Source organism: Xiphophorus maculatus, chromosome 13 (genome assembly GCF_002775205.1).
Source record: "Xiphophorus maculatus strain JP 163 A chromosome 13, X_maculatus-5.0-male, whole genome shotgun sequence".
In the NCBI taxonomy this organism is placed as follows: Eukaryota; Metazoa; Chordata; class Actinopteri; order Cyprinodontiformes; family Poeciliidae; genus Xiphophorus; species Xiphophorus maculatus.
The window spans coordinates 13,670,613-13,696,997 of NC_036455.1; the positions used below are offsets into that span (position 1 = coordinate 13,670,613).

Sequence of the window (26,385 nt, forward strand, 5' to 3'; positions counted from 1 at the left end):
GTATAGTTGATCATACAAAATTACTAAAAACATCCATCAGGCTGCACATAATTTCTGCTAATAATCTTTAATATATATATATATATATATATATATATATATATATATATATATATATATATATGAAACGTCACTGAAATAAGAAAAAAAATGTATTGAGCCTTTCATGCATGAATTATGATCCTTTGTGTCAGGATGTTTTTTCCAGTTTTTATTTTTTTATTAAAGAAAGGTAGGAAAAACATTTTTGTAAAATCTTTTTTAGGTGATCTATTGTAATTTTCTCCAAATACAGTCATTTTAAAAATACATCAGTAGTATTGTTCTTCAGGGGTTATCTGATGTCACAATATTTTATTTTACCTGCAAGAGTCGTCTACAGTAGGAGGGATCAGGTCGGTCGGCCATATTGGATTTAACAAAAATAATTTCTTGTATTTGCAGCTGATGGCCAGTAGTTGATGGTGTATTTTATGATGCATTAGTGTAATACTTCAGTGGTCTGTGTGCATTTATAACATAAAAACCAAAATGGCTTTTAGACAGCTGGCCACTGTGCATGAAAGGGTTAATATGGAAAAATGCTTCTAGTTCAGTTTCTCTGTGTTGCTCTCATAGCTTTATGGGATTACATCATTCCTGATTAAAAATTAATAATAAAAAAAGAATTAATCCCACAACAGACCTTGTGTTTTTGGTTTTTTACCATTTTATTATTTAGTTACAAACAAGACAGAGAGGAGCTCCTTTACTTGCCGGGGAGAATGATGCCATCATACTGGGAGAAGAAACAGAAAACAACACAGTTTTAGTCAAAAGTGAAAAACTGATGATAAAAAATCTGATCATTTATTAGGTTAAACATTCGAACATGTCCAAAAATAAAAATATTCACCATGGGAACCATTTTGTTGGCAGCCATATTGGATATTTCCATATGGAGATTCCAGTTTTTTTAGATTTAATTGAAACTTCAGGGAATGTTTTTGGTTTTCTGATGTCTGAGTTTAAACATTAAATGAAGTAAAACTTAAGCTTCGCCACGATGTGAGCCAAAAACAAAAACATATGAAGATTAAAGAAATAAAAGATTCAATTAAACTTATACATCAAAGCGGTACATTTTAACGGTTCTTAAAAACTTTGGCTAACAGTACAAAGAACCAGCTCATGTTCAAAATAAATGTAAACAAATGAAGTTTTTTTCTGCAACATTTGCATTGAATTTCCAAAAGAACTAAACTGAATCAGAAATCTGCTGTTGGAGCTGATTTTGTGACACTGAGTTGGATTTTATGTGTTTTTTTATATTATATAATTTCATATTCCAACAGGAAAAAATCCATCTCCTTTTTGCAAAATTTAATGTTTATCGTTATTTTAAAGATAAAACTGTGTTGTATTTGTTTAATGTTTCCTAAAGTAAACATTAAACTAAATTTATGTCTTTTTTAAAAAAAAACCAATTCATGACATTTGAGGGTCAAAATGGTTCTTAGGTTACAACGGTCAGTGGTCTAGTCAAAGTCTAGAACTAAGACAACTATATTTAATCCCATATTTTGTATTTTTGAGCCTGATGTTGTAGTGATAACTTCCATGTTTCTCCACAGGTGGGATCAGCAGGTTGAAACCACTTCCTGTTGACCTCTGAACTCACTTTCTGCTGGAACCAGCGCATGGCCTCCTCTTTGCGGATGCGGTGCTTGGCGCCGATGCGACCCGTTTTCCGCTTCTTGTCTGCGATGCTGAAGCCGGGTCTGCCCAGAACCTGGAGGAGGAGAGAGAGGTGAATTAGAGCTGCACCGATCCATATCAATATCTGCATCGATCCTGATAATGAAAATGATTCTAAATCAGCCATCAGTGACGACGGTTCACCACATAAACTCCAAAACAAGAAATGTTTGTCTTAATGTGTCAGAATATAACATTAATTTAATTTTAATTCTTATACTTTTTATAATTCCTGTGTTTTTAGTGACAAATTGTGCGCAGTAAAGTCATTTTAACCTTGTTTTCTATATTCTTTGTTTTTACAGATTATATATCTGCATCGGTCCTGATATCGGTAACAATGTTCCAGATCTATTCACTATAACTCTATGCTTTGTGCTCAGAGCAACATCGTGTTTTCTCATTTATTTTACATTATATTTAAATTTCCTCACTTTCTGCACTGCAAAAACAAAATGTTAAGTAATTTTGGTGGAAAAATGTTTATAATCAATATTCCTTCATGTTGACAAAACGTTCTAGTTCCACTGGCAGATTATTTCATTATAACAGAACATTTTTCTATGTTTCAGGTGAAATAATCAGCCAGAGGAACTAGAACCGTTTATCAACTTAGAACAAACTCATATTCCTCGCTGAAGTTATTCATAAGTTAGTTTTGTCTTATTTCAGTAGACCAACATATTTCCATCCTGCAGTGAATCGTTTGAAATAATGTTTGTTGTTTATTTTACATGTTTGACCAAAATAATCAACCTATTGTTAGTTTTCTTATTATTTATTTGACATTAACTGTTATGCTTCTAACTGCACTGACTGAACAAATTAAAGTTGTTTTTACATGTTAGGTCAAACTTGTGCAGCTGTCGCTGTACTGATGGATTTATCTAATAAATTTGTAATTCAGTAGATTTGTGTTTTAAAAAAGAATCTTTTAAGGGAATTCAGAAATGTTTTCTGTATCGAATCAGATACAGGAAGTGAAGAAAGCGGATCGGTGAATCTTTGAGACTCAAACCGGTTGATCAAGGTTGGATTGTTTCCATAGAAACGATAAATCCTGTAACATTTTCTCGCAGCTCCTCTGTGACCAGGACGTTCGAGTCTCACCACGTAGAAGTCGAGTCCGTAGATGCCGATGCTGGGGTCGTACTTGATGCCCAGGTCGATGTGCTCCTGGATGCCGAAGCCGAAGTTCCCGGTGTCCGAGAAGTTGTTCTTCCTCAACTCGTACTCGCGCACCTGAAGGCAGCAGAGGAGGAGAGGAACGTCATCGTACGGCAAGCAGTCAGTTTTTTTCTCTGCAGATTCATGTTGTCATTATTACAAGAATACGGTAAGAAGTCATAATAATACGAAAACAATCAGAAAGTTACAGGATAAAGTTATTTTATGAGAACTTCAGTACAAGGAATAAGTAACTTGAAAGAATGTTGAGCATTTTGTGAAGTTATACTTTGATAAAAGTTTTATGGATAATCTTGACACGTCAACATCTTTGAACCGATAACAGATTCTCCCATTGTAACAAGTTTTTTCTTGTAATTTTAATTTTCTGGTAAAATTGCATCGTTTACCTCACAGTTGGACGACAAAGAACAGTCAAGTTTTGAAAATATTTATCCTCATTTCTCATAAACAACAACAAAAACAAAAACTACAATCAGAAATCAGGTCTGGTCTGACAAAAAAAAATTAATGAATAAATCTGATTATATTTTTAAGCCATATGGCCCAGTCTATGTGAAATGTAACAAAACTGGATGACAGAAAAATTATGGCATCTAATAAAACACAATGTTCCACAGCAGATGATCAGGATCTGAATCAGACAAAAACAAAGATTCAAAGTCTGTAAAAAACTTTAGAAACTTTAAACAAACTATCCGTTTAAAACTGTTTCCACAACATTTACACTCAAATGACACATTTTCCAGACATGTTTACAATAAACTGCTGGTCCATCGTTCCCAAAAAGGTTCAAATGTCATTTAATAGTTTAAACATGGGCAAACTTCAATCTTACACATAGAACTATTTAAACTAGACCTGGTCTGGTGTTAAAACTATACCAAGATAGAACCAGTACTGCAGTTAAAACCAACCAGATTCTCCCCAACATGTCGGTGCTCATCATCAGCTGGCTGAAAAAAACAAACTATTTTCCCTGATAGTTGAAAGACAAATTAATTTTTATGTTAAATTTGTTTAACAGTAGAAAATACAGCATTTTTAATCAGAATTAAAGCCGTTATTTACAGCCTCACCTTCAGCCCTTTCTCCAGGATCTCCTCTGCTTTGGCCCCACGGACGGTGCAGTGGACAGCAATCTTTTCATTCCTGCGAATGCCGAAGGATCTCACAGTATAGCGGGCTGCGGAGAGACGAACGGGCCCAGAATCAGAACACGCCTCCGGCATTCAGTCCCACCGGCCGGCCGGACCCAAACACTGACCCTTAGAGAAGACGGGAGTCTGTCCGGTCAGCTGCTCCAGCACCTTGGCGGCTCTGGTCAGTCTGTCTCCGCTTTCGCCCACGCAGATGTTCAGGCAGAGCTTCCTGATGCGCAGCTCTCTCATGGGGTTCTCCTTCTTCTCACCCTGGTCCTGCAGGGAAAAACACACACAGAGGATCATTTAGCAGCAAAACTCACCTGACAGCTGCTGTCATATCTAGTTAAAGCACCTAACCAACCCAGGCCGCAGTTAACCTGCTAACGAAACCCATTTCAACACCTAGGCAGCTCTGTGGAGCTGGCTGACAGAAACACACGCCGGGTGGAGAACATGTCTGAACATCTCTCCGGTAGCATTAGCATCAAAACAGATCTCCGATCTGTCCGAAATGTAATGAACTCACAGCTCAAATATTAACGGAATCCCGTCGAGAAACTACGCGACACGTTTCAACACCTTCAGCAGAATGTTTACCCGAACTATCAGTGAAATAAACAGTTTTCAGAGGCTATCCTGTTAGCATCGGTAACCTTAGCTAATTTAACCTACATTTGTGGTGATTATCTAACAAATACAGCGGCAGAAACAAAGTTCATCTTTGGGTCGTTGTGTCTGAACAGCGAATAGCCGATAAATCAGCTTTAACACCCCGATGATTGTAGATTTAAACCGTAACTTCGTGTGAGTTCAATGCGACATTACACTCACCGCCATATTGGATCGCTTAGAAAAGGACGACACATTTCCGGCGGGACAGCTTTATAGCCCAGTGTGCGCCTTCAATTGATCCCCCCGGAAATAAAAGACAGCAACGAGAGGGTTCCGCTTAAAGAGTACCGTTTAAATCCACACTACTATCCTTTCTTCTAAATATTATTTTAAAATCATACTTATATTCTTCTTATATTTATTTAAGAGTACTACAATGCGTAATAATAGCTTAATTAGCTTTAATATATTATTTTATTATTATAGTGAAATATTTAATAGTTCACATTATTATTAACAATAGTAATGCAAACTATTGTTAATACTAAGAAATATTTATTATTATTATTATTATTATTATTATTATTATTATTATTATTATTATTATTATTAAAGTACAGTGTAAAAATAATTGCCAGATATCAATATTGCATTTATAGTTGAAGGTAAAGGAAATCCAATAAAACATTCATCTATTAATAAGAGCATAAATGCAATAAATATTACGTATACTTTGAAAAAGAAAAACTGTTGTGGCAAATGAGGATTAATGAATGAATGATGATAATTATATTACTGTTTTTTAATCCTTACAGGTCACAAAGCACTAAAATACAAAGATGGCAATGACTTCTTAGGCTAAATATATTATGAGCAAAAAGAATTTTGCTGCAATCTGAAAAAGATTTACCATTTCATTTTTAGAAAAGGATAGTTATGTTTGTTTCCCAAGGAAGCTTAATTTAATAACATGTTGTTCTGATTTAAAAATAAACATACAATTAAAATTTTTTCAATATTTTCTGATACAAACTTTATTACGCATATTAGTCACAAACCTTTTGGTTTTTATTTTTGCAGATGATGCAGCCGCTCTTTGTTCTGATCAGGATTTAAAGCAGCTTTAGGAGGTTGTCAGAAATAAATTTATCAACTTAAATGATGAAATTATCCAAAAGCAAATTTATGTTGGTTGGAAATTGAAAAAAAAATCATAGAATAACTTCCTAACTGATAGTGGATTCAGTAATTAATTAGTGTCTATGCACACATGGACATGTGCATGTTTATAAATGCATGCATGTGTGTCCATATACAGGATTAGCATTTTGGTTAAGAAATTGTATGTAAACTTGGGGCTAGCGCTGGCTAAGCCACTCCTTCTTCCTGCTTCCTTTCAAAGAAATGAAAAACACACATTAAGATCTGCTGAGATCTGAAAAGTTGCGATGGATACAGGAATCAGGCATAACATTATGACCAGAAATGGCAGCCCGACTGTCAGCAACTCATTCATATCTTCAGGCTTCCCTGTTTTCCTGTAACATCAACTTTGAGGAAAACCTTTTCACAAGATGATTCGTCTTATTCACCTCCCATCAATAGTCATAATATTATATCTGATTAGTGACTAAAATACACATAAATGTAAGAAATAGAAATTAACATTTTGAATTTTTTTTCTGTATTTCTGCCTGATTTTTATTATTTCATCTACATTTTGGCCTAGTTCATGGGTGTCCAGTTCCAGTCCTCAAGAGCCGCTGCCATTAGCTGCGTTTCCATTAAAAATGTGATTAAAACTTTGTTGATATTTCGCAATTGCAGTGTTTCCACTAAATAAGAAACACATTTAAAATCACATGTGAATAAGTTTATTCACGCAGAAATTTATTGAAAGGTCATCCTCCCACTACTTCCTGTTGTCTTCTTTGTCGTTTCCGCCAGTAGTAACATCCTGTTGTTGATCATGTGACTCGTGTGATCCAGAAAAGGAAGCATTTCGACTACAGTTTTGCGAAATATACAAATTTCAATACTTAGTTGAGGTGAGGAACCACCTCAAGCAAAAACCCATTTCAGGTTTTTCAAAATTGACATGTTTCCATTAAACAAATTCACTTTCATAATTCCAATTTGCTCAATTTTATAATTAATGGAGATGCAGCTAATTTTCAATGGTTTTTTCCTTCAACACAGCTGATTGAAATGCTCCAACTCAGAGCCTCATAAAGTTCAGCTGATGAACCATCGTTAGATTCTGGTGTGTTGAACCTGCATAGCGACCCGATGACTGACTTTGGACACCAGTGGCCTAGTCAAAAACAGAGGAACTTAACGCCAAAGACCACAACTACAACAAACACCAGGATGAGCTTCAGCCAATCAAAAGAAATCAGTGGGTGGGATTTTTCAGGAAGTTCTTCTGGGTTCATTTCGGTTCCGATGGTGACTGGTTTCAGAGAAGGAAGAAGAGACGGAGGCCTCAGCAGCGGCAGACCTTCCTTCATCTGCTCCTCCAGGACTTTGACTAGGAACTCCTGAGTTCTGCGAGGAAACATGGACGTCGCGAAGAGGTTGCTGTCCTGAACAAAGAAGTGAGGGAGCGAGCCTGTGCGAGCGTGGTCCTGTAGCGCAGCAACCAGCTGCAGGAAGCAGGAGGGAAGCTGCTGAGGAGCCCAGTAGGAATCATCATACCTGACAGGAAATATTCATAAATAAATAAATTACTGATAAACCAAGAACTGCATAAACGTTTCTTCAGATTTCCCTCCAAACAGCTTGTTTCCTGTAATTTGGTCTTTATTACTATTTCTCCAGCCTTTCATATAAATCTTTCACCATTCTGTAAATTTAAATTTAATTTGTTTGGTGGGGGCAATACACATTCATTTCTGTAAATGCCCCAGAATTATCCAAAGGGCTACTTTTCATCTGTTCTTGGACAATGAGTAATTTGTCTAGTTAAAAAAAATTAAAATGACTTAACTAATACAATCAGTAAATACAAAACAAAGGAAATTATAAAAAGTATAAGAAATATCTAAAACTAAACTAAATTAAGATGGTCACACAGTGAATTTCTTGGACACATTTTTAAGACAAATTGAAATTCTTGTCTTGGGAGAGCTTGACAATAAATGCACACCACACTTTTCAGATTGTTTCATATAAATTTGGTGTTATAACCCCCAAAAAGTGTAATAATCAGTGAGAAGGAATGATTTATCGAGCCACAGTGTGAGGTTTCTGGTCCGCACCTGGTGGACAGAGTGTGCAGGAAGGCCGTCTTGCCGTGGTACGAGCACAAGTCCTCCAGCTCTTTGGGATAGCGCCGTTTCAGACCCTCAATGAGAGACTTCAGCAGCATGAGGCACTGCTTGCTGGAAAATAATGAGGCAGATTAATCCATGCAGGTTCAACAGGATGAAACAGAACATTTCTGAAGAGCAGCGACCGATCAATAAATCAGCAAAGAGAAAATTCCATTTTTGTTCTCATTAAGAACAAAAATGATTGTTCTTAATGAGCTGGAGACAATTTTCACACAACATGATGAGCACAGAGACCCAGACAATGCTGAATCATCGGTTGCCGTGGTGACGCAGAAGTCAAACAGCCAATCAGAAGCACAAACAAGAACTGTTTTCATTTTAATCAGTCACTGTGTGAAAGCTATCTGTTGTGTGTGTGTGTGTGTGTGTGTGTGTGTGTGTGTGTGTGTGTGTGTGTGTGTGTGTGTGTGTCTCTGCACTCTGGGCTGATTGGACAGAAATACTTACGTTTAGATACATAAGTGAAGATTAAACTGAAACCTTAACAGGAGGTTGAATCATAAAAAATCTACATATTTCCCAGACTCAGAATCTGCAGTAACATCATCTGTGCTGCTTTAATCACATAAACTGTGATTATTTAAAAAGTGCAACATGCAAATTGACTGAGATAAAGTCCAGCTTTCTGTGAGCAGTTTAAACTTTAGATGATGGTTGCAGTGGACAGCAGGGCTGCGTTTCCTGCTATTTTACTGACAGGAGTCTGTGGGGAAACGTTCACATATCATCTCATTTCTGAAACACGTAGAATACCGCTGCATGTTTTCACGTGTTTGTTAATTTAAAAAACAGGTAAATAAGCAGAAATGTGCCAAAAATGATAATGTAGTTGAAATGCTTTTTATCTGGGACCTTTAAATGTTAGGAGATTTGTATAAAAATAATTTCCCAGAAAGTAGTGGGGCTGAATTTGAGCCTCACCGGCAGCATTTGGTGCCTCCGCTCTCACAGCAGGTCTTCTTGTTGCCGTGAGACGTGATGATTTTCTTCTCAACGTGAGAGAAAGAAATCCTCCAGCTTTCTGAAAAACAGCCAGAATAAAACCAGGATGGCCAGATGGTGGAGATCAGGAAGCTGATTAATGTCACTTTACACATCTAACCACTGATTATTTCACTGAATCCAAATGTTTAGTCTAATACTGTATTTAACAAAGTTTAATAGAAGAATTAATGTGCTGTATTCTTTCTTTTTGAATAAAAATAGTTTATGGATCTATTTACTATGAAATTAAAATGAAAAAGAGAAATACTTTGTGCCTAAGACTTTTTATTTCACACTAAAGAATCATTAAATACGTTATTGAAATTCTCATAAGTTCCCTCCTGAGGGCCACATTTGTACCGTTTTGAGCTGCAGTTGGGGGCCACAAAATGGCCTGGTGCCACACATTGGGAACCTTTTCTTGATCCAAGCTGATTCATTTATTCTTTTAGTAAAGTTAAAATATTAAACATGAGGCCAGACACATGAGCTTGTCCAAAAAGGTCAGGTGAATAAATTGAGTTTCCAGTTGAAACCACCAGATGGAGCTAAAGGCAAACAATTTGTAATGATATAAAATGTCTTCTTCTCACCTTTGGCGTCTTCACTCAGTTTCCGTCCTTTCTGTCTTTTTGGAACAAAGTAACAAGGTAAGCTCCTGATTTCCTGCCGAAGCTTCGTTCCCAGCCATCTGTCCACATCTGGGCCGTTTCTCACCGCAGGGGGCCAGCTCTGGACCTCCAGGCAGAAACAGCAGCTAACATTTCAAACTCATCACAGAAACTGTTACACTATTCCAGACTGAACAGCACAATCCGGTGTGTTTTGATGTTGTTTTGAAACAGAATTGCAGTTAAATTCAGGTCTGGACTTTGACTAGGCCATTCTAACCAGCAAATCTGCTTCAATCTTAACCGTCCCATAATATCTCTGATTGTCCTGCTGGACAGATAAATTGAATAAGTTAACAGACAACTAAATTTAGACGGTCATATAGCCAATTTAAAAACTCTTTGCATGTTTTAAGACAAATTGTCTCTTATTAGGATTTTGTTTGATAAAGCAGAACAATTCTGAACATTAACTCTTTATAAAGGAGTGAAGAGATCATCATGCTCACTTTGGAACATTTTTATAGTAAGTAAGCCTGTCACAGTGATCAATTTATTTCTCTCACGTTGAGAAGCGAACAATTAAAGTGATCTTTCTGTTCTGAAATGGGTTGAAGATTTATTGATTATTGATTACCTCCAGAGCTGGAACGACGTCCACAGAAATCAGCTCCTCCCCGCCGCTGTCTCTCCGGCACAGAGACAGAGTGACGGCGGGAGAGTTGGGCTTCTTCCTGTTCAACTCCCACCGGCAGCGATGATCCGGGACTGAACAGCAGAGAAACGCAAACCAGAGTCAGAACCTTTACGGTTCAGAGACGCTCAAACATCCGTCCATATTCTAGACCTGAGAATCCATGCAGAGCCTGGAACCGACCAGGAGGCGCGAGGCGGCGCATGCTCTTCACACACTAGCTAATCAACGCAAATATTTATCTTTATTCTGCTAATATCAAAAAAACACAATTTCATAATTGCAGTGTTTCCATTATTATGTTTCACAGCCACTTATAGCACAATCAAGTAACTATGTGAATATGTCATATTCAGTTGTCATAAAACTGCTATAAATATCAAATATAACTTTAAAGAAATTAGATTTTGTAATTTAACGCCTTGAAATTGTGTCTGTTTCTTTAAAAGTTCCTGCTCCTCCTTCAGGAAGTCATCACAACATGGTTCCTCACTTCACCCTTTCCTGGGGAGGAGCTGCGTCTCCAAGCAAAGCTGCACATTGTTCAAAAACAAAACAATCCTTGTACCGCTTCCTGTCGTCTTCTTCAACATTTCTGACAGCAGTAAAACCTGGTTGTTGATCATGTGACTCGTTTGATGTGAAAAAGGTGTTAACATTGCAGTTCTCCGAAATAAATCTATTTTAATACGGCTGAAAAAACACCACATGCCAAAAACCTTTTATAGAAAAAAATTTGCTTGTTTTTTTTTTCAAAATTGCTGTGTTTCCTTTAAGCAAATTTATTTTCATACTTTCAATTTGTGCAATTTTATGGATAATAGAAACACAGCTACTGGCACCGACAGTCAGTTTGGAGAACTGATAGAATTAAAATAATAACCCATATAAATACTAACCATTATAATTAGGGAGGCCTCCCTGAAGAGAGCGGTCAACATGAATGTTTTGATTAAGGGAGCGGTTGCAGCCAGTTTCAGCAGATAATCGCTTCCTGTGTTCCAAAAGATTGTGTGAAGCTGTTTAACTTGTTTTCATTTAATCGTACATGAACATGTGTTCCAGAAGATATGCGGTGCAACTCTGATTCATTTGTGTGATTCAGGGCTCGGCAGGATGAATTCAGAGCGGGTTGAGATTGTAACCGAGTACGTTTCTGTCCGTTCTCCTCGCGAATATTTAACTCTTTTGTTTTTCCTCTTTGTGTTATTAATGATATTTTAGGAAGTTTAAACCTGACAGGAACCCAAGCAGGAGGAGAACATGCAAACCCCCTGCAGGAAGACCCCAAACAGAAACAAAAATCTGACACGAGTGAACCCAGATGCTCAGACTTCAGCATCAGAGCGGTAGAGTAGGGGAGAACCACAGACCTTTGTAGGTCTTCAGGAACTTGCGGACGAGCCGGAACATCTCCGTCAGGATTTTACTGGACGACAGGGTGAGCCTGTCGTCCAGCAGGAAGTCCTTGATGGGGTTGCGCGTGGGGCGGGTCAGGTCGATGCGGTAGAACAGGCCGGCGTCCAGCGTGGTGGTGTTGAACCGAGAGGGAACCAGAAGCTTCAGCATCATGTCGAACTCATCAGGTGTGTCGATCTGAAGGAGAAAAAGAGTCCAACTCTGACCGGATTTACTTTCCAAACCAGGCAACATTCAGACGATTTTATTCCTCCTATCAGTTATTCAGAAAAAAATACAAAATCCTACCAAGTGTTTTAGTATCTTAGTACAAAAACAAAACTAATTTATAAATAACTCTACAGCAAGACGTAGGAGTTTGTTTTTAGTCAATAATTCATTAATGTTGTTGGAAAATTCTTAGTTCATTGGCAGATTATTTCACTCATAAAAATAAGTTTTTTCACTTGTTGTAAGTTCCAGTCAGTGGAACCGGAGCGCTTTCAAACTACAGGTTCTGGTCCGTTTCCCCTGACCTCACCTTGACCTTCTCGAAGTAGCTTCCTGTGGTGAGGAAGATGGCCGACTGGAACAGCGGCTGGTCGCTGCTGTTCTTCAGGAACCTCAGCAGGTTCTCCCTGAAGTCGTTGACCACCTCGGCGGCCCAGGAGCGGTCCTTCTGCCGGATCTTCAGCTCCTTGGCCCGCAGCTTGATCCGTTGGGCCAGATCAGGAGGGATGGGAACCGGTTCCTTCACCGACAGGGAGCTTTCCACTGCAGGGCGGCGGTGGTGAGTACGGCGCCAAATTAGGGACATTGCAGGTAGAAAAAAAGGAGTAAATTACTGCCAAAAATCTCTGAATTTTCTAAAAAAAAAAAAAAAACAAGGAAATTTCTGGGTTTGAAAAGTCAAAGTTTTTTTTTTAGAAAAATTTTGGCATTTGAAATTCAGAAAATTTCTATTTTTATGGAAAAATTCTGAGATAAATCTAAAAATGTTCTAGTTTTTTGCTGAAGTTTACTCCTCCTTCCTTTGGTTTCTGTCTACAACGGTCCAGTCGGAAAACAATTCCTCAAACCTGGACTGATCATCGCTTTTACCTGAGTCTTGCTGCTGAACTCTTGACCTTCGTCTCACAGGAGAGACGACCTCAGGCTGATTGACCTCCGTGTCCATCCTTCAGTCGTCTCAGACTTAAAATGAAAATTCAGAGAGAAAAATCTGCAGAGGAAGCAGAAAACGTCCGGTGGCAGTGAGATGGCGAGCAGCAGCGTTCTGGATCAGCCGCAGCTGATGGTTGTTTTTTAGACAGACTTATGAAAACACCGTTGCAGTAACCAAACTAAAGATAAACGATCCAGCCTTCGCTGTGACATTAGTCCTTTAATCCCTTCACGTTATAAATGGCTGACTTTGTAACTGTCTTTATGTGTCTTTGAAGGTTCAAACCCAGATTTCAGTTGATCTTTGGTTTCCAGCTGTAATCTGTGTGTTGACTCTAGATCTATAACTCTAGATCAGCCCACTTCAGCTCCCAAGATAATAACTTCAGTTTAGTTTCTGTTCAGCTGGAAAATCGTTTGCGTAGTTTTGAGAGCTAATCTGATTTCTGAGCTAAAGAGATCATTTAGATATTGGACATACAGTAGAGACCCCAGGACCGAACCTTGGGGTACCCCACACGTGACTTCTGTTCACTTCAATGAAAAGTTACCTGTTGACACAAAGAGATCCCAGTTCTTCAGGTCAGATTTCAACTCGTGATAAAATACATCCTAAACCTGCAGATGAAAAACACATTTCATTGACTGTAATTCGTTTTGTAATCTATCTTTTATTTTTTATTTTGTTTATAAACTATGTATGCGTGTGAATGAGAGAAGTGAGAGAAAGAGCTGCAGTTTGGTTCCTCTAGCCAAAGGTGGTTTATTCATTGAAGACTGCGGTTACCATGGAAACCAGAATGAAAGACCTCAAATCATCATAAAGCCTGTCTGAATAATAATGATAATAATAATAATAATAATAATAATAATAATAATAATAATAATAATAATAATAATAATAATAATAATAATAATAAAGTATTGAACTTTGATTCAAATGTTCTACTTTATTCAGGAACTACTGGATGACTAAACCCAGGTCCTTAAAGCTTAATGTTGTTTGTAATTGAACTACAGATGAACTCCGGCAGTAAAATGCGTTTCCAGGAAGGATGAGACAAAATGAGACGTTCAGCTCTTCAATCCCGGAACATTCCCTAAATTCAAAGATTCCCTGAGTTGGGAGAAGGAAGTGGCAAAAGTTTCCCTGAAATACTTTATTAATTTATTTACTTTCAGACTTGGATGTAGAAATGTATGAAAAACAATATTGTGGCGATGAACAAAACGGGTTGTGTTGTTGTTCTTTAGTCCGGATCACATGCTGGGATGTTTTATGACTTTGCTTGTAAAGCATGTTGTTTAAATGACCTGCTTTTTAAATAAAGTCAATCTCAACACGAAAATTATATCTAGATGGTTAACTAAACAGCTAAACTACAGAACACACAGCTATCCCAGTTGAACTTTATTAACCAGTTAAAACCAGTCGAACCATCGGCTGATTTAATTAAACACCATTAAAATCATTATAAACCCCAAAAATATTAGTTTTGGATTCAACAGAATTAATGAATGACAATACGGCAGCATCACTCACCTGGGTCGGGTCCTGCTGTGAAAATGTCGTGTCCCTGAACCGGACCTGGAACCGAACCGCGTCACGTGACCCAGCAGAACCTGAGCTCTGCTGTGATTGGTTGGAAGCGCTGATTAGGTTTCACTTTCATCTACCTGGAAGCGTCATAATTGAAACCACAAACTGTAACTATAGTGTACGGAAACACTGGAATGCCAAAAATAAAAATCATTCTGGGAAAAATATGGCATCACTTTACTGCAATATCATTACAATAAAGATTCTTGTGAACAAGTTTAGCCTCCAACTTTTTCCATTCACATTTATTTTAACATCCATGTAGGCAGGCTTTTCTTTCACTCTAAACAATGCCTAATAATCGTTTAGTGTTTAGTTTACAAACTAAAGATTTAGCTTTTAGCTAAATATATGCCCTAAAACAAACTAAATATTTAGCTCTAAACTAGTTAGCCAAAACTAAATATTTAAGTGTAAACTAAATATAAAACTACATATTTAAATACAAAATATAATCTTATATTTAAACTAAATATTTAAATCTTTAGCTTACAAATTACCATAATTAGCTCCAAAATAGTTAGCTAAAATTTAATATTTAAATATTTTGTTTTAAACTACATATTTAAACATTTAGTTTTATATTTAAATATGTTATATATTTAAATATATATTCCAAATAGTACAGTAAATATTTAATTTGCAAATTAAATATTTAACTCTGAACTAAAGCTAGTTAGAAAGCTAAGTATTTAGCTTAAAAATAAATATTTAACTCCAAATTAAATAGTTATCTTGCAAGCTATATTTCAGTTTGTATACTAAGTTTTAGTTTTAGACCAAAGTTACGTTTGCTAGCTAAATATTTAGTTTGTAAACAGATTTAAGAGAAAAGGCACATAAAACAGGAGAAGTGTGTTTGATTCTGTGATATTTTTATTGTTTTGGCTTCATCTTAGTTAAACCAGAGCTTCCAGTTGAAGGCGGAGAAGCCTCCTTTCCTGCGGAAACTTTTGCGATGAGCTTTAATCAGCATAATCCAGTCCTTGAGTAGAGATCTGTGCCTCAGAGAAGAAGACGGCTGGTGAGGATGAGGAGGAGCCGCGGCTTTCTGCTGGACGTCCTGCATGAAGATTCATTTCTTCTTGTCGGCCTTCTGCGCAGACTTGGTGACCTTTCCGCCGGACGGAGCCTTCTTCTCCACCGACTTGATGACGCCCACGGCCACCGTCTGCCTCATGTCGCGGACGGCGAAGCGACCTGAGATCGAAAGAAAAGGTCACCAGTGATTGATGCCGAACTATCGATTCTCAAGTCCAGGAATCAATACTTTCAATATCCGGTCATCTGAGATAATGTATCTTAACAAAAGCAGGTTACAAAGTAACAAAATTATTTGGTCTATTTTTTAGTGTAAATATCTTAGTACACTTGAAATAAGACCAAACTAACTTCTGAGATATAGATATAGGAGGTTGTGTGTCTCTGTGTGTCCCTGCGACGGACGGACGGACGGACGGACGGACGGATGTAATTATTTAACATTGATAAAAAAAAGTACTAGCTAAACTGGCAGATTATTTCACTTGTTAAAAATGTCTTGTTATGATTAAATTATCTGCCAGTGGAACTGGAACTTAGTATCGGCCAATATTTGTGATTTTTTTATCATATCGGTATCGGAGCAATAAATAAAACTGGGCCGATCCGAAACACCGACATTTATTTTTACCTCGTCTTCGGCTGTTTCTGCTCTTTTTTACTACAAACGAGTTGAAACACTGGTGATATTTATGTAATGTTGGTAAATATTGGCTATATAACAGAAATATTAACATAGCATATCAATATTGGCCCAGATTTTCATATCAGTGCATTGCAGTGACATCTTGGGTTCTTTATGAAGCCAAAATTTTAAGTACTCCACTTGTTTTTAGATTTAGCGGCATCAGATCAGTGTCGCCGATTCCACCAGAATTGTTTTAACATCAATAAAGTTACGTCACCAGTTTGTGTCCGGAAACTTAAACAAAGTGACCCCCAGTGGAGGGGCTGACTCACCCAGTGGGGGGTACTGGGAGAAGCTCTCGACACACATGGGTTTCCCAGGCACCATGGTGATGATGGCGGCGTCGCCAGACTTCAGGGCCTTGGGGTTGTCCTCCAGCTTCTTGCCGGAGCGCCGGTCGATCTTCTCCTTGAGCTCGCTGAACTTGCAGGCGATGTGAGCGGTGTGGCAGTCCAGAACCGGGGCGTAACCCTGGGCGATCTGGCCCGGGTGGTTCAGGATGATCACCTGCAAGAGGAGCGACTCTTCAATTAAAGAAACAAGCACCGCCCTCTTAAACGAGGGAATCACTCAGTGTCAGAGTTGGGTAGTAACCAGATACATTTACTTAAGTTTTTATCCACTGTGAGTTTGTTTGAGCCAAAGATTCGCCTGCAGTTTTATATTGTTGCTGTTATTTTATAATTATGTTATTTACAAAATTTATTTTCATTTTGTTTCTAAATATTAAATGATTGATAATTTGATCAGTAACCAAATATTTTTTTTACTATTACTTGAGTGCAAGTAATAGTAAACAACTTAGCAGATTGGCTGCATCTGATCCAGATAAAAAGTTCTGGTTCTGCTTTGTGTCAGTAAACGGGTTCTGCGGCTCACCTGAGCGGTGAAGTTCTCCGCAGCCTGAGGCGGGTCGTTCTTGCTGTCTCCAGCCACGTTGCCACGGCGGATCTCCTTGACGGAGACGTTCTTCACGTTGAAGCCGACGTTGTCGCCGGGCAGAGCTTCGGGCAGAGACTCGTGGTGCATCTCCACAGACTTCACCTCAGTGGTCAGGTTGGGGGGAGCGAAGGTGACGACCATGCCGGGCTTCAGGATGCCGGTCTCAACACGACCCACGGGGACGGTTCCGATACCTGAGAGACAGAGACAGGAAAGCCACTGGGTGTGAGTTGTGTGCTTCAGGTTAGAAAACCCTCAAAAATCTACAAAAATGGCTGGAAATATTATTTTATCTTGACATTATGTGCTGCTTTTTATGTTTATTTTACTCTAAACTTGGCTTAGAATAAGTATGGAATAGGGTGTGAATACTTTCTGACATGCATATACACACATATATACAGTGGTGGATATACTTACTAAAAGGTTAGTTGCACTAACCATAAAGTTATAAACATTAGTTTCCCTACTGCTGAGGCATTATACCAACATGGTATTTAGCTGAAGCTAATGCTAAAGTGCTAGATCTACTACATTTAATTGACAAAACATTATAACACAGTACATTGCCTTCAATGGTGTCAAATTTGTTAATGTTTAAATTAATCTAGGGGAAGCTAAGTTCGCTAAATATTCTCAAAGTTAACGAAAGTGCTAAACAGAAACATTGGCTGCGTTATTAGCGCTTTAGCTGTATCACTTATACTCACCACCGATCTTGTAGACGTCCTGCAGCGGCAGACGGAGGGGCTTGTCGGTGGGACGGGAAGGCGGCATGATGGAGTCCAGGGCCTCCAGCAGGGTCACACCTGTAGCTCCGCCCTCTTTACGCTCGATCTTCCAACCTTTGAACCAGCTCATCTTCAAGTAGAAAAAAGTATTTAGTTCACATGATCGCGATGAGAATTAGTTTGATTTCGACTCTGCGTCTCACCTTGTCGCTGGCCTCCAGCATGTTGTCTCCATGCCAACCAGAGATGGGGACAAAGGCGACGGTGGCCGGGTTGTAGCCGATCTTCTTGATGTAGGCGCTCACTTCCTTGGTGATCTCCTCGAATCTCTTCTGGCTGTAAGGGGGCTCAGTGGAGTCCATCTTGTTGACGCCGACGATGAGCTGCTTCACGCCCAGAGTGTAGGCCAGCAGGGCGTGCTCACGGGTCTGACCGTTCTTGGAGATACCAGCCTCAAACTCACCGACACCAGCAGCAACGATCAGGACGGCGCAGTCAGCCTGGAAAGTTACTTCAGGTTTCAATATTCCAAACACATGAAGCCACAGACATAATAAAGAATAAACTCCGCATGGACTGCTTTTGCCAGTTGATGCTGACGTGCCTTGGGGCGGCCATCTTGGAGTAGACTCAGTGTTATCTGTTTGGCGGCTCAATGAATCACAACTCACTGAATACTAAACTGATTTTCACGTCCTTTGTTGGTGCAAACCTCATTCACACAGCTATCATGGCTACATGAATTGGATTAGCACATGATTCAGCATATTTAGATATCCTTAGTGGGGTTAACGATGACAGAACAGAAAAACAGAAGTAGAATATTCTAATTTGAAGCATGATAATTAATTTTCAAAAACCATGCATCCTCTCATATATTTATGTGCTTATAGAGTAATATTTACCTGTATCTACTAACATACAATAATACAAATGTATTATTCAGAAGCATATGAGCCATCAGAGGCGTCTTACTTTTAAAGTGAAATCATAAAGTTTTTTCCTCCTGTGTAAAATTGCTGGTGAATGTTATCATCGTAATATTTGTTTTATTTCTCCAGTAGATTTTTTGTGTCAGATGATCTAAATCAATATTATAGGATAACTACAATTATTTTTTAAGATTTACAAAATCCCATTGAACCCTGGCATTACACCAAATATTATAGCTAGTGTTAGTTAGCATTTAGCTGGTGGGCATAAATACAGTACAGTAATATTCTATTCACAAATTATAAACAACAATGTGTTTGTTTTATTTGTGAAAAGTCATTCCCCAGGCCCTGGCGCCAATAGTCCATTGATTTAAACTGAAATGTCCAGCAGTGCTGCAGCATCCTCTGCTGTTTTGGTTTAGCCACACAGGCAGGACGGCCTCACCAAGATGGCGGCCGTACTTCCAGCGCCTGGGCTGCCAATGCGGGGTCTACTCTCAGCATGAAGCTAGCGCGGTGGGTTTTACCTGGGAGGTACCAGTGATCATGTTCTTGATGAAGTCCCTGTGTCCAGGAGCATCAATGATGGTCACGTAGTACTTGCCGGTCTCAAACTTCCACAGAGCGATGTCGATGGTGATGCCACGCTCACGCTCGGCCTTCAGCTTGTCCAACACCCAGGCGTACTTGAAGGAGCCTTTTCCCATCTGAGAACAGAACATCACTTTAATGCAGCGTTTCTCAAACTTCAACCCATTTAGATGATACTGTAGGTGGTGCTGGATTGTAAATCACACGTTTTGAGTTATTTACAGATTCTAAAAGTTTGGATTCTTAGCTTTCCAATAACATCAAACACCTGGAAATCAAAAAACTAAGCAGTTATTTACTACAAGTGCTGTGTACATTAACATTTTTGGGCTCTTAATGACTTAGAAGTGTAATAAAAGAAAACTTGACTTGAGTTGCTTTGGCAGAAAGAAAAATCCTCTTCTGCACCATAAAATATCAAAATGATCCACCCATTTCTATCAACTGTATTTATCTAACACTCTAACACTTCATATTACTTAAGTAAAAAGTACTTTGTAGTAAAAATACTCCAAAAAGTAATTAGTTTTGGAGTAAAACCTAATGTAAGTAAAAGGTCAGTATTCACCCCTAAAAACTTTAAGTCTCATTTTGGAGTTTAATGCGTTAAATCTTGGGTGCATGTTATTGTAGATAGACAAAAACAGGAGTACTTGTTGTCAAAAAACCCTCTGAAATCTTCAAGAAAAACGAGAACATTTCTCAGTCTGCAAAGTCAAATATTTACTGAAAAAAATCAGAAATGTTTAGATTAATCTCAGAAAATTTCTACAAAAAACTGAAACATAAAAGTGTGAAAAGTTGAAAATTTGTTAGAAATAACTTGGTGTTTTTTAAATTAATCTCAGAAATATTGGAAATTTCTGTTTTAAAAGTCAAAATTTTTCAACTCTTGAAAAAAAAACCTGCTTTTGAAACTGAAATTTCCATGGTTTTTCTAAAGACATTCAATGTGTTTATTCTAGCAAATTTCTGACTTTTGGAGCTCAGAAACCTCCATATTTTTAAAATTAAAAACAATCAAAGATGAATCTCAAAACCTCCAGGGGTTGGGGGGGGGTCCTAGCAAATTTCTGACTTTTAGAGCTCAGAAATGTTATTAATTCTTCTAGAAAAATAGTTTTTACTGGAACTTTACTGCTCCTTTTTCTTTTCTTACCCACAATGGCCCTAATACACCATCACATATTTTATTTGCAAGTGAACAAAAATGTATTTTCCTAATATTAAACGGTTTTATTTACGAGCATTTATCGTTTTTATATTTAGCCCATCTTAGTGGCAGTACACATTTCAAACACTAGATGGCAGCCTCCACCACAGAACGTTGCTGCTCCACAGTGATTAGAATCCGAACAGAACCGAGTGCTGCTGGAACCGACCTCGGCCGCCTCCTTCTCGAACTTCTCGATGGTTCTCTTGTCGATCCCGCCGCATTTGTAGATCAGGTGTCCGGTGGTGGTGGACTTGCCGGAGTCGACGTGGCCGATGACCACGATGTTGATGTGGATCTTTTCCTTCCCCATTTTACTCACCGGCTGCAAATAAACGAGGAGCAGCTTTAACATTTTCCCTAAAACCTGCGACCATTTAATAATTCCTTTAAAATCAGCCTAATTCAATGTCACTCATTTTTCAAAGAGTTTTACAAACTTAAAAGGGTTTTCCAGCTGAGCAACATGTATTACTTCATAGAGGATTTTTCTGTAATAAATATTAGCTTTATATGACTTTAAGACACAACTGAAGCAGGACGTTTTAACATAAAATCGCCCTTACCACACTTAACTGAAATTGGTGTTTGATTACTTTCTCATTTTGATTGGACAAAATACCTGTTTGAAATATTTTATTCTGTCTAGAATAAACTGCTGATTTACAATTAAGTTGTATTGAGGCTTCAATCCAAGATATCCAGTTTCTGAAACATGTCAGGTAAATGTCTACAGAGCTTCAAATCTCATTTTATTCAGGCTAGTCATTTAAGAGATATCTTGACACCATAATGCAAAACATTTTTAGATATATAGATTAAACTCTTGCAAGTTACACAGCGGTTTGTCAAAATTTAAATAGAACTAATTTTGAAACCCATTTTAGGCTTTATTTCAGATATCTTGAACATTGACTGGTCAGAATGACATTACTGAAAGTTTTCTGACTAGAAAAACAAAGATTTGTGTAACATTTTGCAATTTTAAGGGTTTTTTGACTCCATCTTTAGCTTGGTTTGATTTGCTCTATGCTTGACAGCCACTGAGAATTTAATAATTTTAGTCGGAATGAAAATTATTTTATTGTTCAGGATAGTCAAACCAAGTCAAGTTATCTGAAAAGCATTTACCCAGTTGGAACCAATTTTATGGTAAAACGGCCTGCCATACCCAGCCAGTCCAGGGGGGAACGTGCTCGTTCCCGACACCGGAGTGACGCACCACGTGCTGCATTAGCGCCGGTCTCCAGCCTCCATGTTGCGCACAGCCCGCCGCCATGTTGTGTAATGTGAACGCGCGCGCCATTAGGCGTGTTCACGAGGTAGACATTTCTCTCCCCTTCAGTTCACATTAAAAATTGATCCAGAGGCTTTTCTATGCTGAGCTTTTAGTTTTCAGAATTAATCAAGTTTCCCCCCAAAACGCAGCTCCTCTAAGCCATGCTGTCAAAGTTGAGATTTAAACTCCTGCTGAACTTCCACCTCATTTTCACTCCATCATGCAGTTCAAAACAGTTTCACCAACCTTAGTCCAGCAGCCAAAAGGTCCGAGTTAAAGAAGAGACAAAAAAGGACCGAACTGGAGCCGAGGTGAGTTTTTATACTGACATGGAGGGAGGGCTGCGCTGCTTCTTGGTTGGTTCCCTCACTCAAACCAAGAGGTGCCATTGGCTGAGAGATGACCGTGTCAGTGGATGGCATGGTCAGGAACAGCTGCACCCCGCTTCAGACCAACCATCCACCCCCAGCTAAAGGATGCCAGACACGCCAATTGCAATTTTTTCAGAAACATTTATTAGTTACCAGCAGCTTTCTTTCCAATTAATTTGTGGCATTTTTAAACATTGAGATACAGTTCTAAACCATTTCCAACTCAAACTGAACTGAGAAGAGGCACTGTCTTTTGACTTGGGTGACAATGCCAGAGTTCTTTTTTCCTGCGGAAACTTTTGCGATGGGTTTTAATCAGCATAAGCCAGTCCTTGAGTAGAGAGCTGTGCCTCGGAGAAGATGACCCAGGGTGGTACGAGGAGACAGGGGAGGGGATGGCCCGCAGCTGCCGGCACGCGTCTTGATGTTGGATGTCCTGCACGACCATTCATTTCTTCTTCTGGGCCTTCTCTGCAGCCTTGGTCGTCTTTCCGGAAACTTCCTTGGTGTCGACGGCCTTGATGACTCCGACAGCCACGGTCTGCCTCATGTCACGCACGGCAAAACGACCTGGAACACAGGGTAGGTGATGTTAGACAATACTGCAATATACTATTATTACATTAACTGTAGAACTGGTTTGAATGAGACAGAGGCAGGTTCCTACCAAGGGGAGGGTAGTTGGAGAAAGGCTCCACCACCATGGGCTTCTGGGGGATCAGCTTGACGATGGCGGCGTCACCAGACTTGACGAACTTGGGGTTGTCCTCAAGCTTCTTGCCGGAACGACGGTCGATCTTCTCAATCAGCTCCTTGAACTTGCAGGCAATGTGAGCGGTGTGGCAGTCCAGAACGGGGGCATAACCCTCATTGATCTGACCTGGGTGGTTCAGGATGATGACCTGTGGACGAGTCCAGAGTTAGAAACCTACAACGCCAAAGCAGAGTCTTGTTTATTCATCAGGTGAGCTGCACCAACCTGAGCATTAAAGCTGTCGGCGGCCTTGGGTGGGTCGTTCTTGCTGTCTCCAGCGACGTATCCACGACGGATTTCCTTGACTGAGACGTTCTTGACGTTGAAGCCAACATTGTCACCGGGCACGGCTTCAGTTAGAGACTCGTGGTGCATCTCCACGGATTTCACTTCAGTGGTCAGGTTGGGGGGAGCGAAGGTGACGACCATGCCGGGCTTCAGGACACCGGTCTCAACACGACCGACTGGGACAGTTCCAATGCCTGGGGGGAGAAAAAAAAATAGATCAAATGCACTGCAGTAAGTTCAAATTATGCAAAACACACTTTGTTTAGGGTTTCTTACCGCCAATCTTGTAGACGTCCTGCAGGGGCAGACGAAGGGGCTTGTCTGTGGGACGGGAAGGTGGCAGAATGGCATCCAAGGCATCCAGGAGAGTGGTTCCGTTGGCATTGCCATCCTTGCGCTCAACCTTCCATCCTTTGAACCAGTTCATCTACAATCACAGAAAAAAAAAAGAAAAGAGTTTGTTTTCTTCCTCAGTAACCCCCCAAAAAACAGATTCCCATTTGGTTCCGAGGTCTCACCTTGGTACTGGCCTCCAGCATGTTGTCTCCGTGCCATCCAGAGATGGGGACGAAGGCAACAGCGGCAGGGTTGTAGCCGATCTTCTTGATGTAGGTGCTCACTTCCTTTTGGATCTCCTCAAAACGGGCCTGGCTGTAAGGGGGCTCAGTGGAGTCCATCTTGTTGACACCAACGATGAGCTGCTTCACACCCAGGGTGAAGGCCAGCAGGGCGTGCTCACGGGTCTGACCGTTCTTGGAGATACCAGCCTCAAACTCACCAACACCAGCAGCAACGATCAGGACGGCGCAGTCAGCCTGGAGATTTAAGAGTCACTTTAGATTCAAACATTCCAAAATTAAACTAGTCAATCTAGTATTGTGGATTCTTACCTGGGAGGTACCAGTGATCATGTTCTTGATGAAGTCCCTGTGTCCTGGAGCATCAATGATGGTCACGTAGTACTTGCCGGTCTCAAACTTCCACAGAGCGATGTCGATGGTGATACCACGCTCACGCTCGGCCTTCAGCTTGTCCAACACCCAGGCGTACTTGAAGGAGCCTTTTCCCATCTTACAAAAAAGAAAAGTTGGTTTAACTTCAATATTAGAGTAAATATTTGTCAAGGAAATTAAAATGCATTTAAAGGATTTAAGAAAACTTATTTACAGGTTAATTACTAGACCCATTATGGTGTCAATAAGTTTAAGTATTACAAAACTATTTGAGCTGAATGGTAGTAGGCAACTTTTTTAATTCATCTCCAGATAATCGTTCATTTGGTATACAGTTGACATCTTGTAAATGTTTATACAAACATACATGTACATTTTACTTTAACTTCATTATTTTTAAGCTCTACTGGTACAGTATTAATTGATTCTGAACTATTTAAACAAAACTAATTTTTAAACACTTTCTTACAAATTGATCATTTAAAGGTCATTCAGTTCATCTAACTGAAACTGTTTCAGTGTTTATGCATGTAGGTTTTAAAATAGGGTTCTGAACTTCTACAAAAATGTGCTTTTTTTTTGTTAAATTTAACTGGAGCACTTTTGTATTTATAAATTCTAAGTTTCAAATTCATAAGATCCAGTTTCCGTTAAATGGTCTGCGGCCTACTCTGGATAAAATGCACAGTCACCACTAGCCGTTGCCGCCGGCAGGCCCCACCCCGCGTGCGCGCACACAGCTACAGCTACACTCCTCGTGCCGGGCAGTTGGGCATGCCGACGCCGCCATCTTGGACGTGTCTAAAACCTCCTTAAAAGTTGGATTTAAGGAAAATAAAAGTTTCTCTCACCTCAGCGGCTTCCTTCTCGAACTTCTCGATGGTTCTCTTGTCGATTCCTCCGCATTTGTAGATCAGGTGGCCGGTGGAGGTGGACTTGCCGGAGTCGACATGGCCAATGACCACGATGTTGATGTGGGTCTTTTCCTTTCCCATTGTTTTAGTTTCTGTTTAAAATAAGCAAAAACCACATTAGCCATTTTAGCTTAAAGCGTTTAATAGGGAAGCTAACAGATAAATGAGCCAACATAGAGGCGTCGGTCGAAGCAAAACAGGCTTAAGCCGGTTTTAATCGGTCATTACTCAAGAGTATGTACTGTTATTAAAGTCTTTAAATCGGGTCAACATGAGAAATTTCGCGTTCCAAAACCGCATTTCTACATTACGTTGATATTTTTCTTTAGCCGACTGCTTTGCTAAAAGGCGGAGGCTGCTAGGCCGCAGCGGGCCCCAGGCCAGCCTGAGACACGTGTTACTGCCAGGGCCACGTCGGATAAAGTTACAAAGACCTCCAAATATCCAGAGTCCATCCTGGTCCAGACTCCCACACCTGTTACTGGGAAACCCGACCAGTTGTTCCCAGGAGGAGAGGGACCAGATGCCAACAAAGCATCCTCGGATGTGGGGTTTTCCCTGCCTCCTTTGTTCATTTTCTCCACATACCCTCCCTTTTTAGCGCATTTTCTAATCCTAAACTATTAAACTCCACGAAAACAAAAATTCTTCCTGTCATATTTAACCCGGTTAAACAACATTTTCCATACGTTTAACATCCAATTCTAAGTGAAAAACTACACAGGTTACATAACAGTAAACGTAAAGCTCCGATATGCCAAGATTAGGAACAAACCGAGGACGTTTCCTCATTAGCGGGTAAAACGCCGCTCGAGGCCTACGGCGTGATTTCTGGTAAATGAATGAATCAGAGCTGAACTCACCGGTGTTTCTGGGTTTTCACGGCCAAAGCTGCTGCCCCTTAGCCAGGTAACAGAAAGAGGAAGTGTGGAGTCGGACTGGGAGGTTTTATACTGGATGGGAGGCGGCCTGGAGGTTCCGTCATCCTCCCTCCGCGCAAAACCCCGCAAATCACGCGCATTCCTGTAAAAAACGTCATGACGTCGGGCGGATGGAGACTAAAACACGCATGGTGGCGTTTCCTCAGCTGGCCCTGAGTTCACACACAAAACAACACATCCACTTTACTCCTGACACCTGAAGATGAAAGTATGCAGTTAAAACATACCCACACTTTTCAGTATAAACAGAATAAGCAATATTTTTAAATATCTACT

The 26,385-nt window shown here is 39.6% G+C and overlaps 4 protein-coding genes across 4 annotated transcripts; all 4 read right to left on the minus strand.

Annotated features, from left to right (window-relative positions):
* Positions 1–686: 686 nt before the first annotated feature.
* Positions 687–4,971, minus strand: rpl11 (ribosomal protein L11). The gene is made up of 6 exons (XM_014470180.2): positions 4,902–4,971; positions 4,193–4,343; positions 4,005–4,111; positions 2,848–2,979; positions 1,661–1,771; positions 687–778 (listed from the first exon to the last, which is right to left on the minus strand). Exons 1-6 carry the CDS (start codon positions 4,905–4,907, stop codon positions 749–751), a joined length of 537 nt encoding a protein of 178 aa, XP_014325666.2. The 5' UTR covers positions 4,908–4,971; the 3' UTR covers positions 687–748.
* A 528-nt stretch (positions 4,972–5,499) lies between these two features.
* Positions 5,500–14,477, minus strand: LOC106699738 (cyclic GMP-AMP synthase-like). Its single transcript, XM_014470179.2, has 10 exons — positions 14,412–14,477; positions 13,420–13,486; positions 12,806–12,926; positions 12,246–12,478; positions 11,680–11,902; positions 10,250–10,380; positions 9,595–9,739; positions 8,939–9,038; positions 7,943–8,065; positions 5,500–7,379 (listed from the first exon to the last, which is right to left on the minus strand). Exons 3-10 carry the CDS (start codon positions 12,879–12,881, stop codon positions 7,001–7,003), a joined length of 1,410 nt encoding a protein of 469 aa, XP_014325665.1. The 5' UTR covers positions 12,882–12,926; positions 13,420–13,486; positions 14,412–14,477; the 3' UTR covers positions 5,500–7,000.
* Positions 14,478–15,326: 849 nt separating this feature from the next.
* On the minus strand, positions 15,327–22,233 carry LOC102233591 (elongation factor 1-alpha). The gene is made up of 8 exons (XM_005802839.3): positions 22,135–22,233; positions 20,779–20,934; positions 19,333–19,512; positions 18,074–18,370; positions 17,850–18,000; positions 17,077–17,333; positions 16,470–16,704; positions 15,327–15,668 (listed from the first exon to the last, which is right to left on the minus strand). Exons 2-8 carry the CDS (start codon positions 20,920–20,922, stop codon positions 15,544–15,546), a joined length of 1,389 nt encoding a protein of 462 aa, XP_005802896.1. The 5' UTR covers positions 20,923–20,934; positions 22,135–22,233; the 3' UTR covers positions 15,327–15,543.
* A 150-nt stretch (positions 22,234–22,383) lies between these two features.
* Positions 22,384–26,137, minus strand: LOC102233332 (elongation factor 1-alpha). The gene is made up of 8 exons (XM_005802838.2): positions 26,032–26,137; positions 25,106–25,260; positions 24,192–24,371; positions 23,820–24,116; positions 23,578–23,728; positions 23,239–23,495; positions 22,927–23,161; positions 22,384–22,829 (listed from the first exon to the last, which is right to left on the minus strand). Exons 2-8 carry the CDS (start codon positions 25,247–25,249, stop codon positions 22,708–22,710), a joined length of 1,386 nt encoding a protein of 461 aa, XP_005802895.1. The 5' UTR covers positions 25,250–25,260; positions 26,032–26,137; the 3' UTR covers positions 22,384–22,707.
* Between the last annotated feature and the right edge of the window lie 248 nt (positions 26,138–26,385).

Coding starts and splice junctions, on each gene's coding strand:
- LOC102233591 (XM_005802839.3), bottom strand. CDS start 20,922: ATGGGGAAGGAAAAGATCCACATCAACATCGTGGTCATCGGCCACGTC. Junction 18,001..18,073: donor TGCTGGAGGCCAGCGACAAG/GTGAGACGCAGA, acceptor TTCTACTTGAAG/ATGAGCTGGTTCAAAGGTTG. Junction 15,669..16,469: donor CTCCCAGTACCCCCCACTGG/GTGAGTCAGCCC, acceptor TTTCGATCTCAG/GTCGCTTCGCCGTCCGCGAC.
- rpl11 (XM_014470180.2), bottom strand. Junction 4,112..4,192: donor GACTCCCGTCTTCTCTAAGG/GTCAGTGTTTGG, acceptor GTCTCTCCGCAG/CCCGCTATACTGTGAGATCC. Junction 2,980..4,004: donor TCCTGGAGAAAGGGCTGAAG/GTGAGGCTGTAA, acceptor TGCTGCCTTCAG/GTGCGCGAGTACGAGTTGAG.
- LOC106699738 (XM_014470179.2), bottom strand. CDS start 12,881: ATGGACACGGAGGTCAATCAGCCTGAGGTCGTCTCTCCTGTGAGACGA. Junction 11,903..12,245: donor GCTACTTCGAGAAGGTCAAG/GTGAGGTCAGGG, acceptor TTTCTCCTTCAG/ATCGACACACCTGATGAGTT. Junction 10,381..11,679: donor GTTCCTGAAGACCTACAAAG/GTCTGTGGTTCT, acceptor TCTGCTGTTCAG/TCCCGGATCATCGCTGCCGG.
- LOC102233332 (XM_005802838.2), bottom strand. CDS start 25,249: ATGGGAAAGGAAAAGACCCACATCAACATCGTGGTCATTGGCCATGTC. Junction 24,372..25,105: donor TCGAGAAGGAAGCCGCTGAG/GTGAGAGAAACT, acceptor CTTTTTTGTAAG/ATGGGAAAAGGCTCCTTCAA. Junction 23,729..23,819: donor TGCTGGAGGCCAGTACCAAG/GTGAGACCTCGG, acceptor CTGTGATTGTAG/ATGAACTGGTTCAAAGGATG.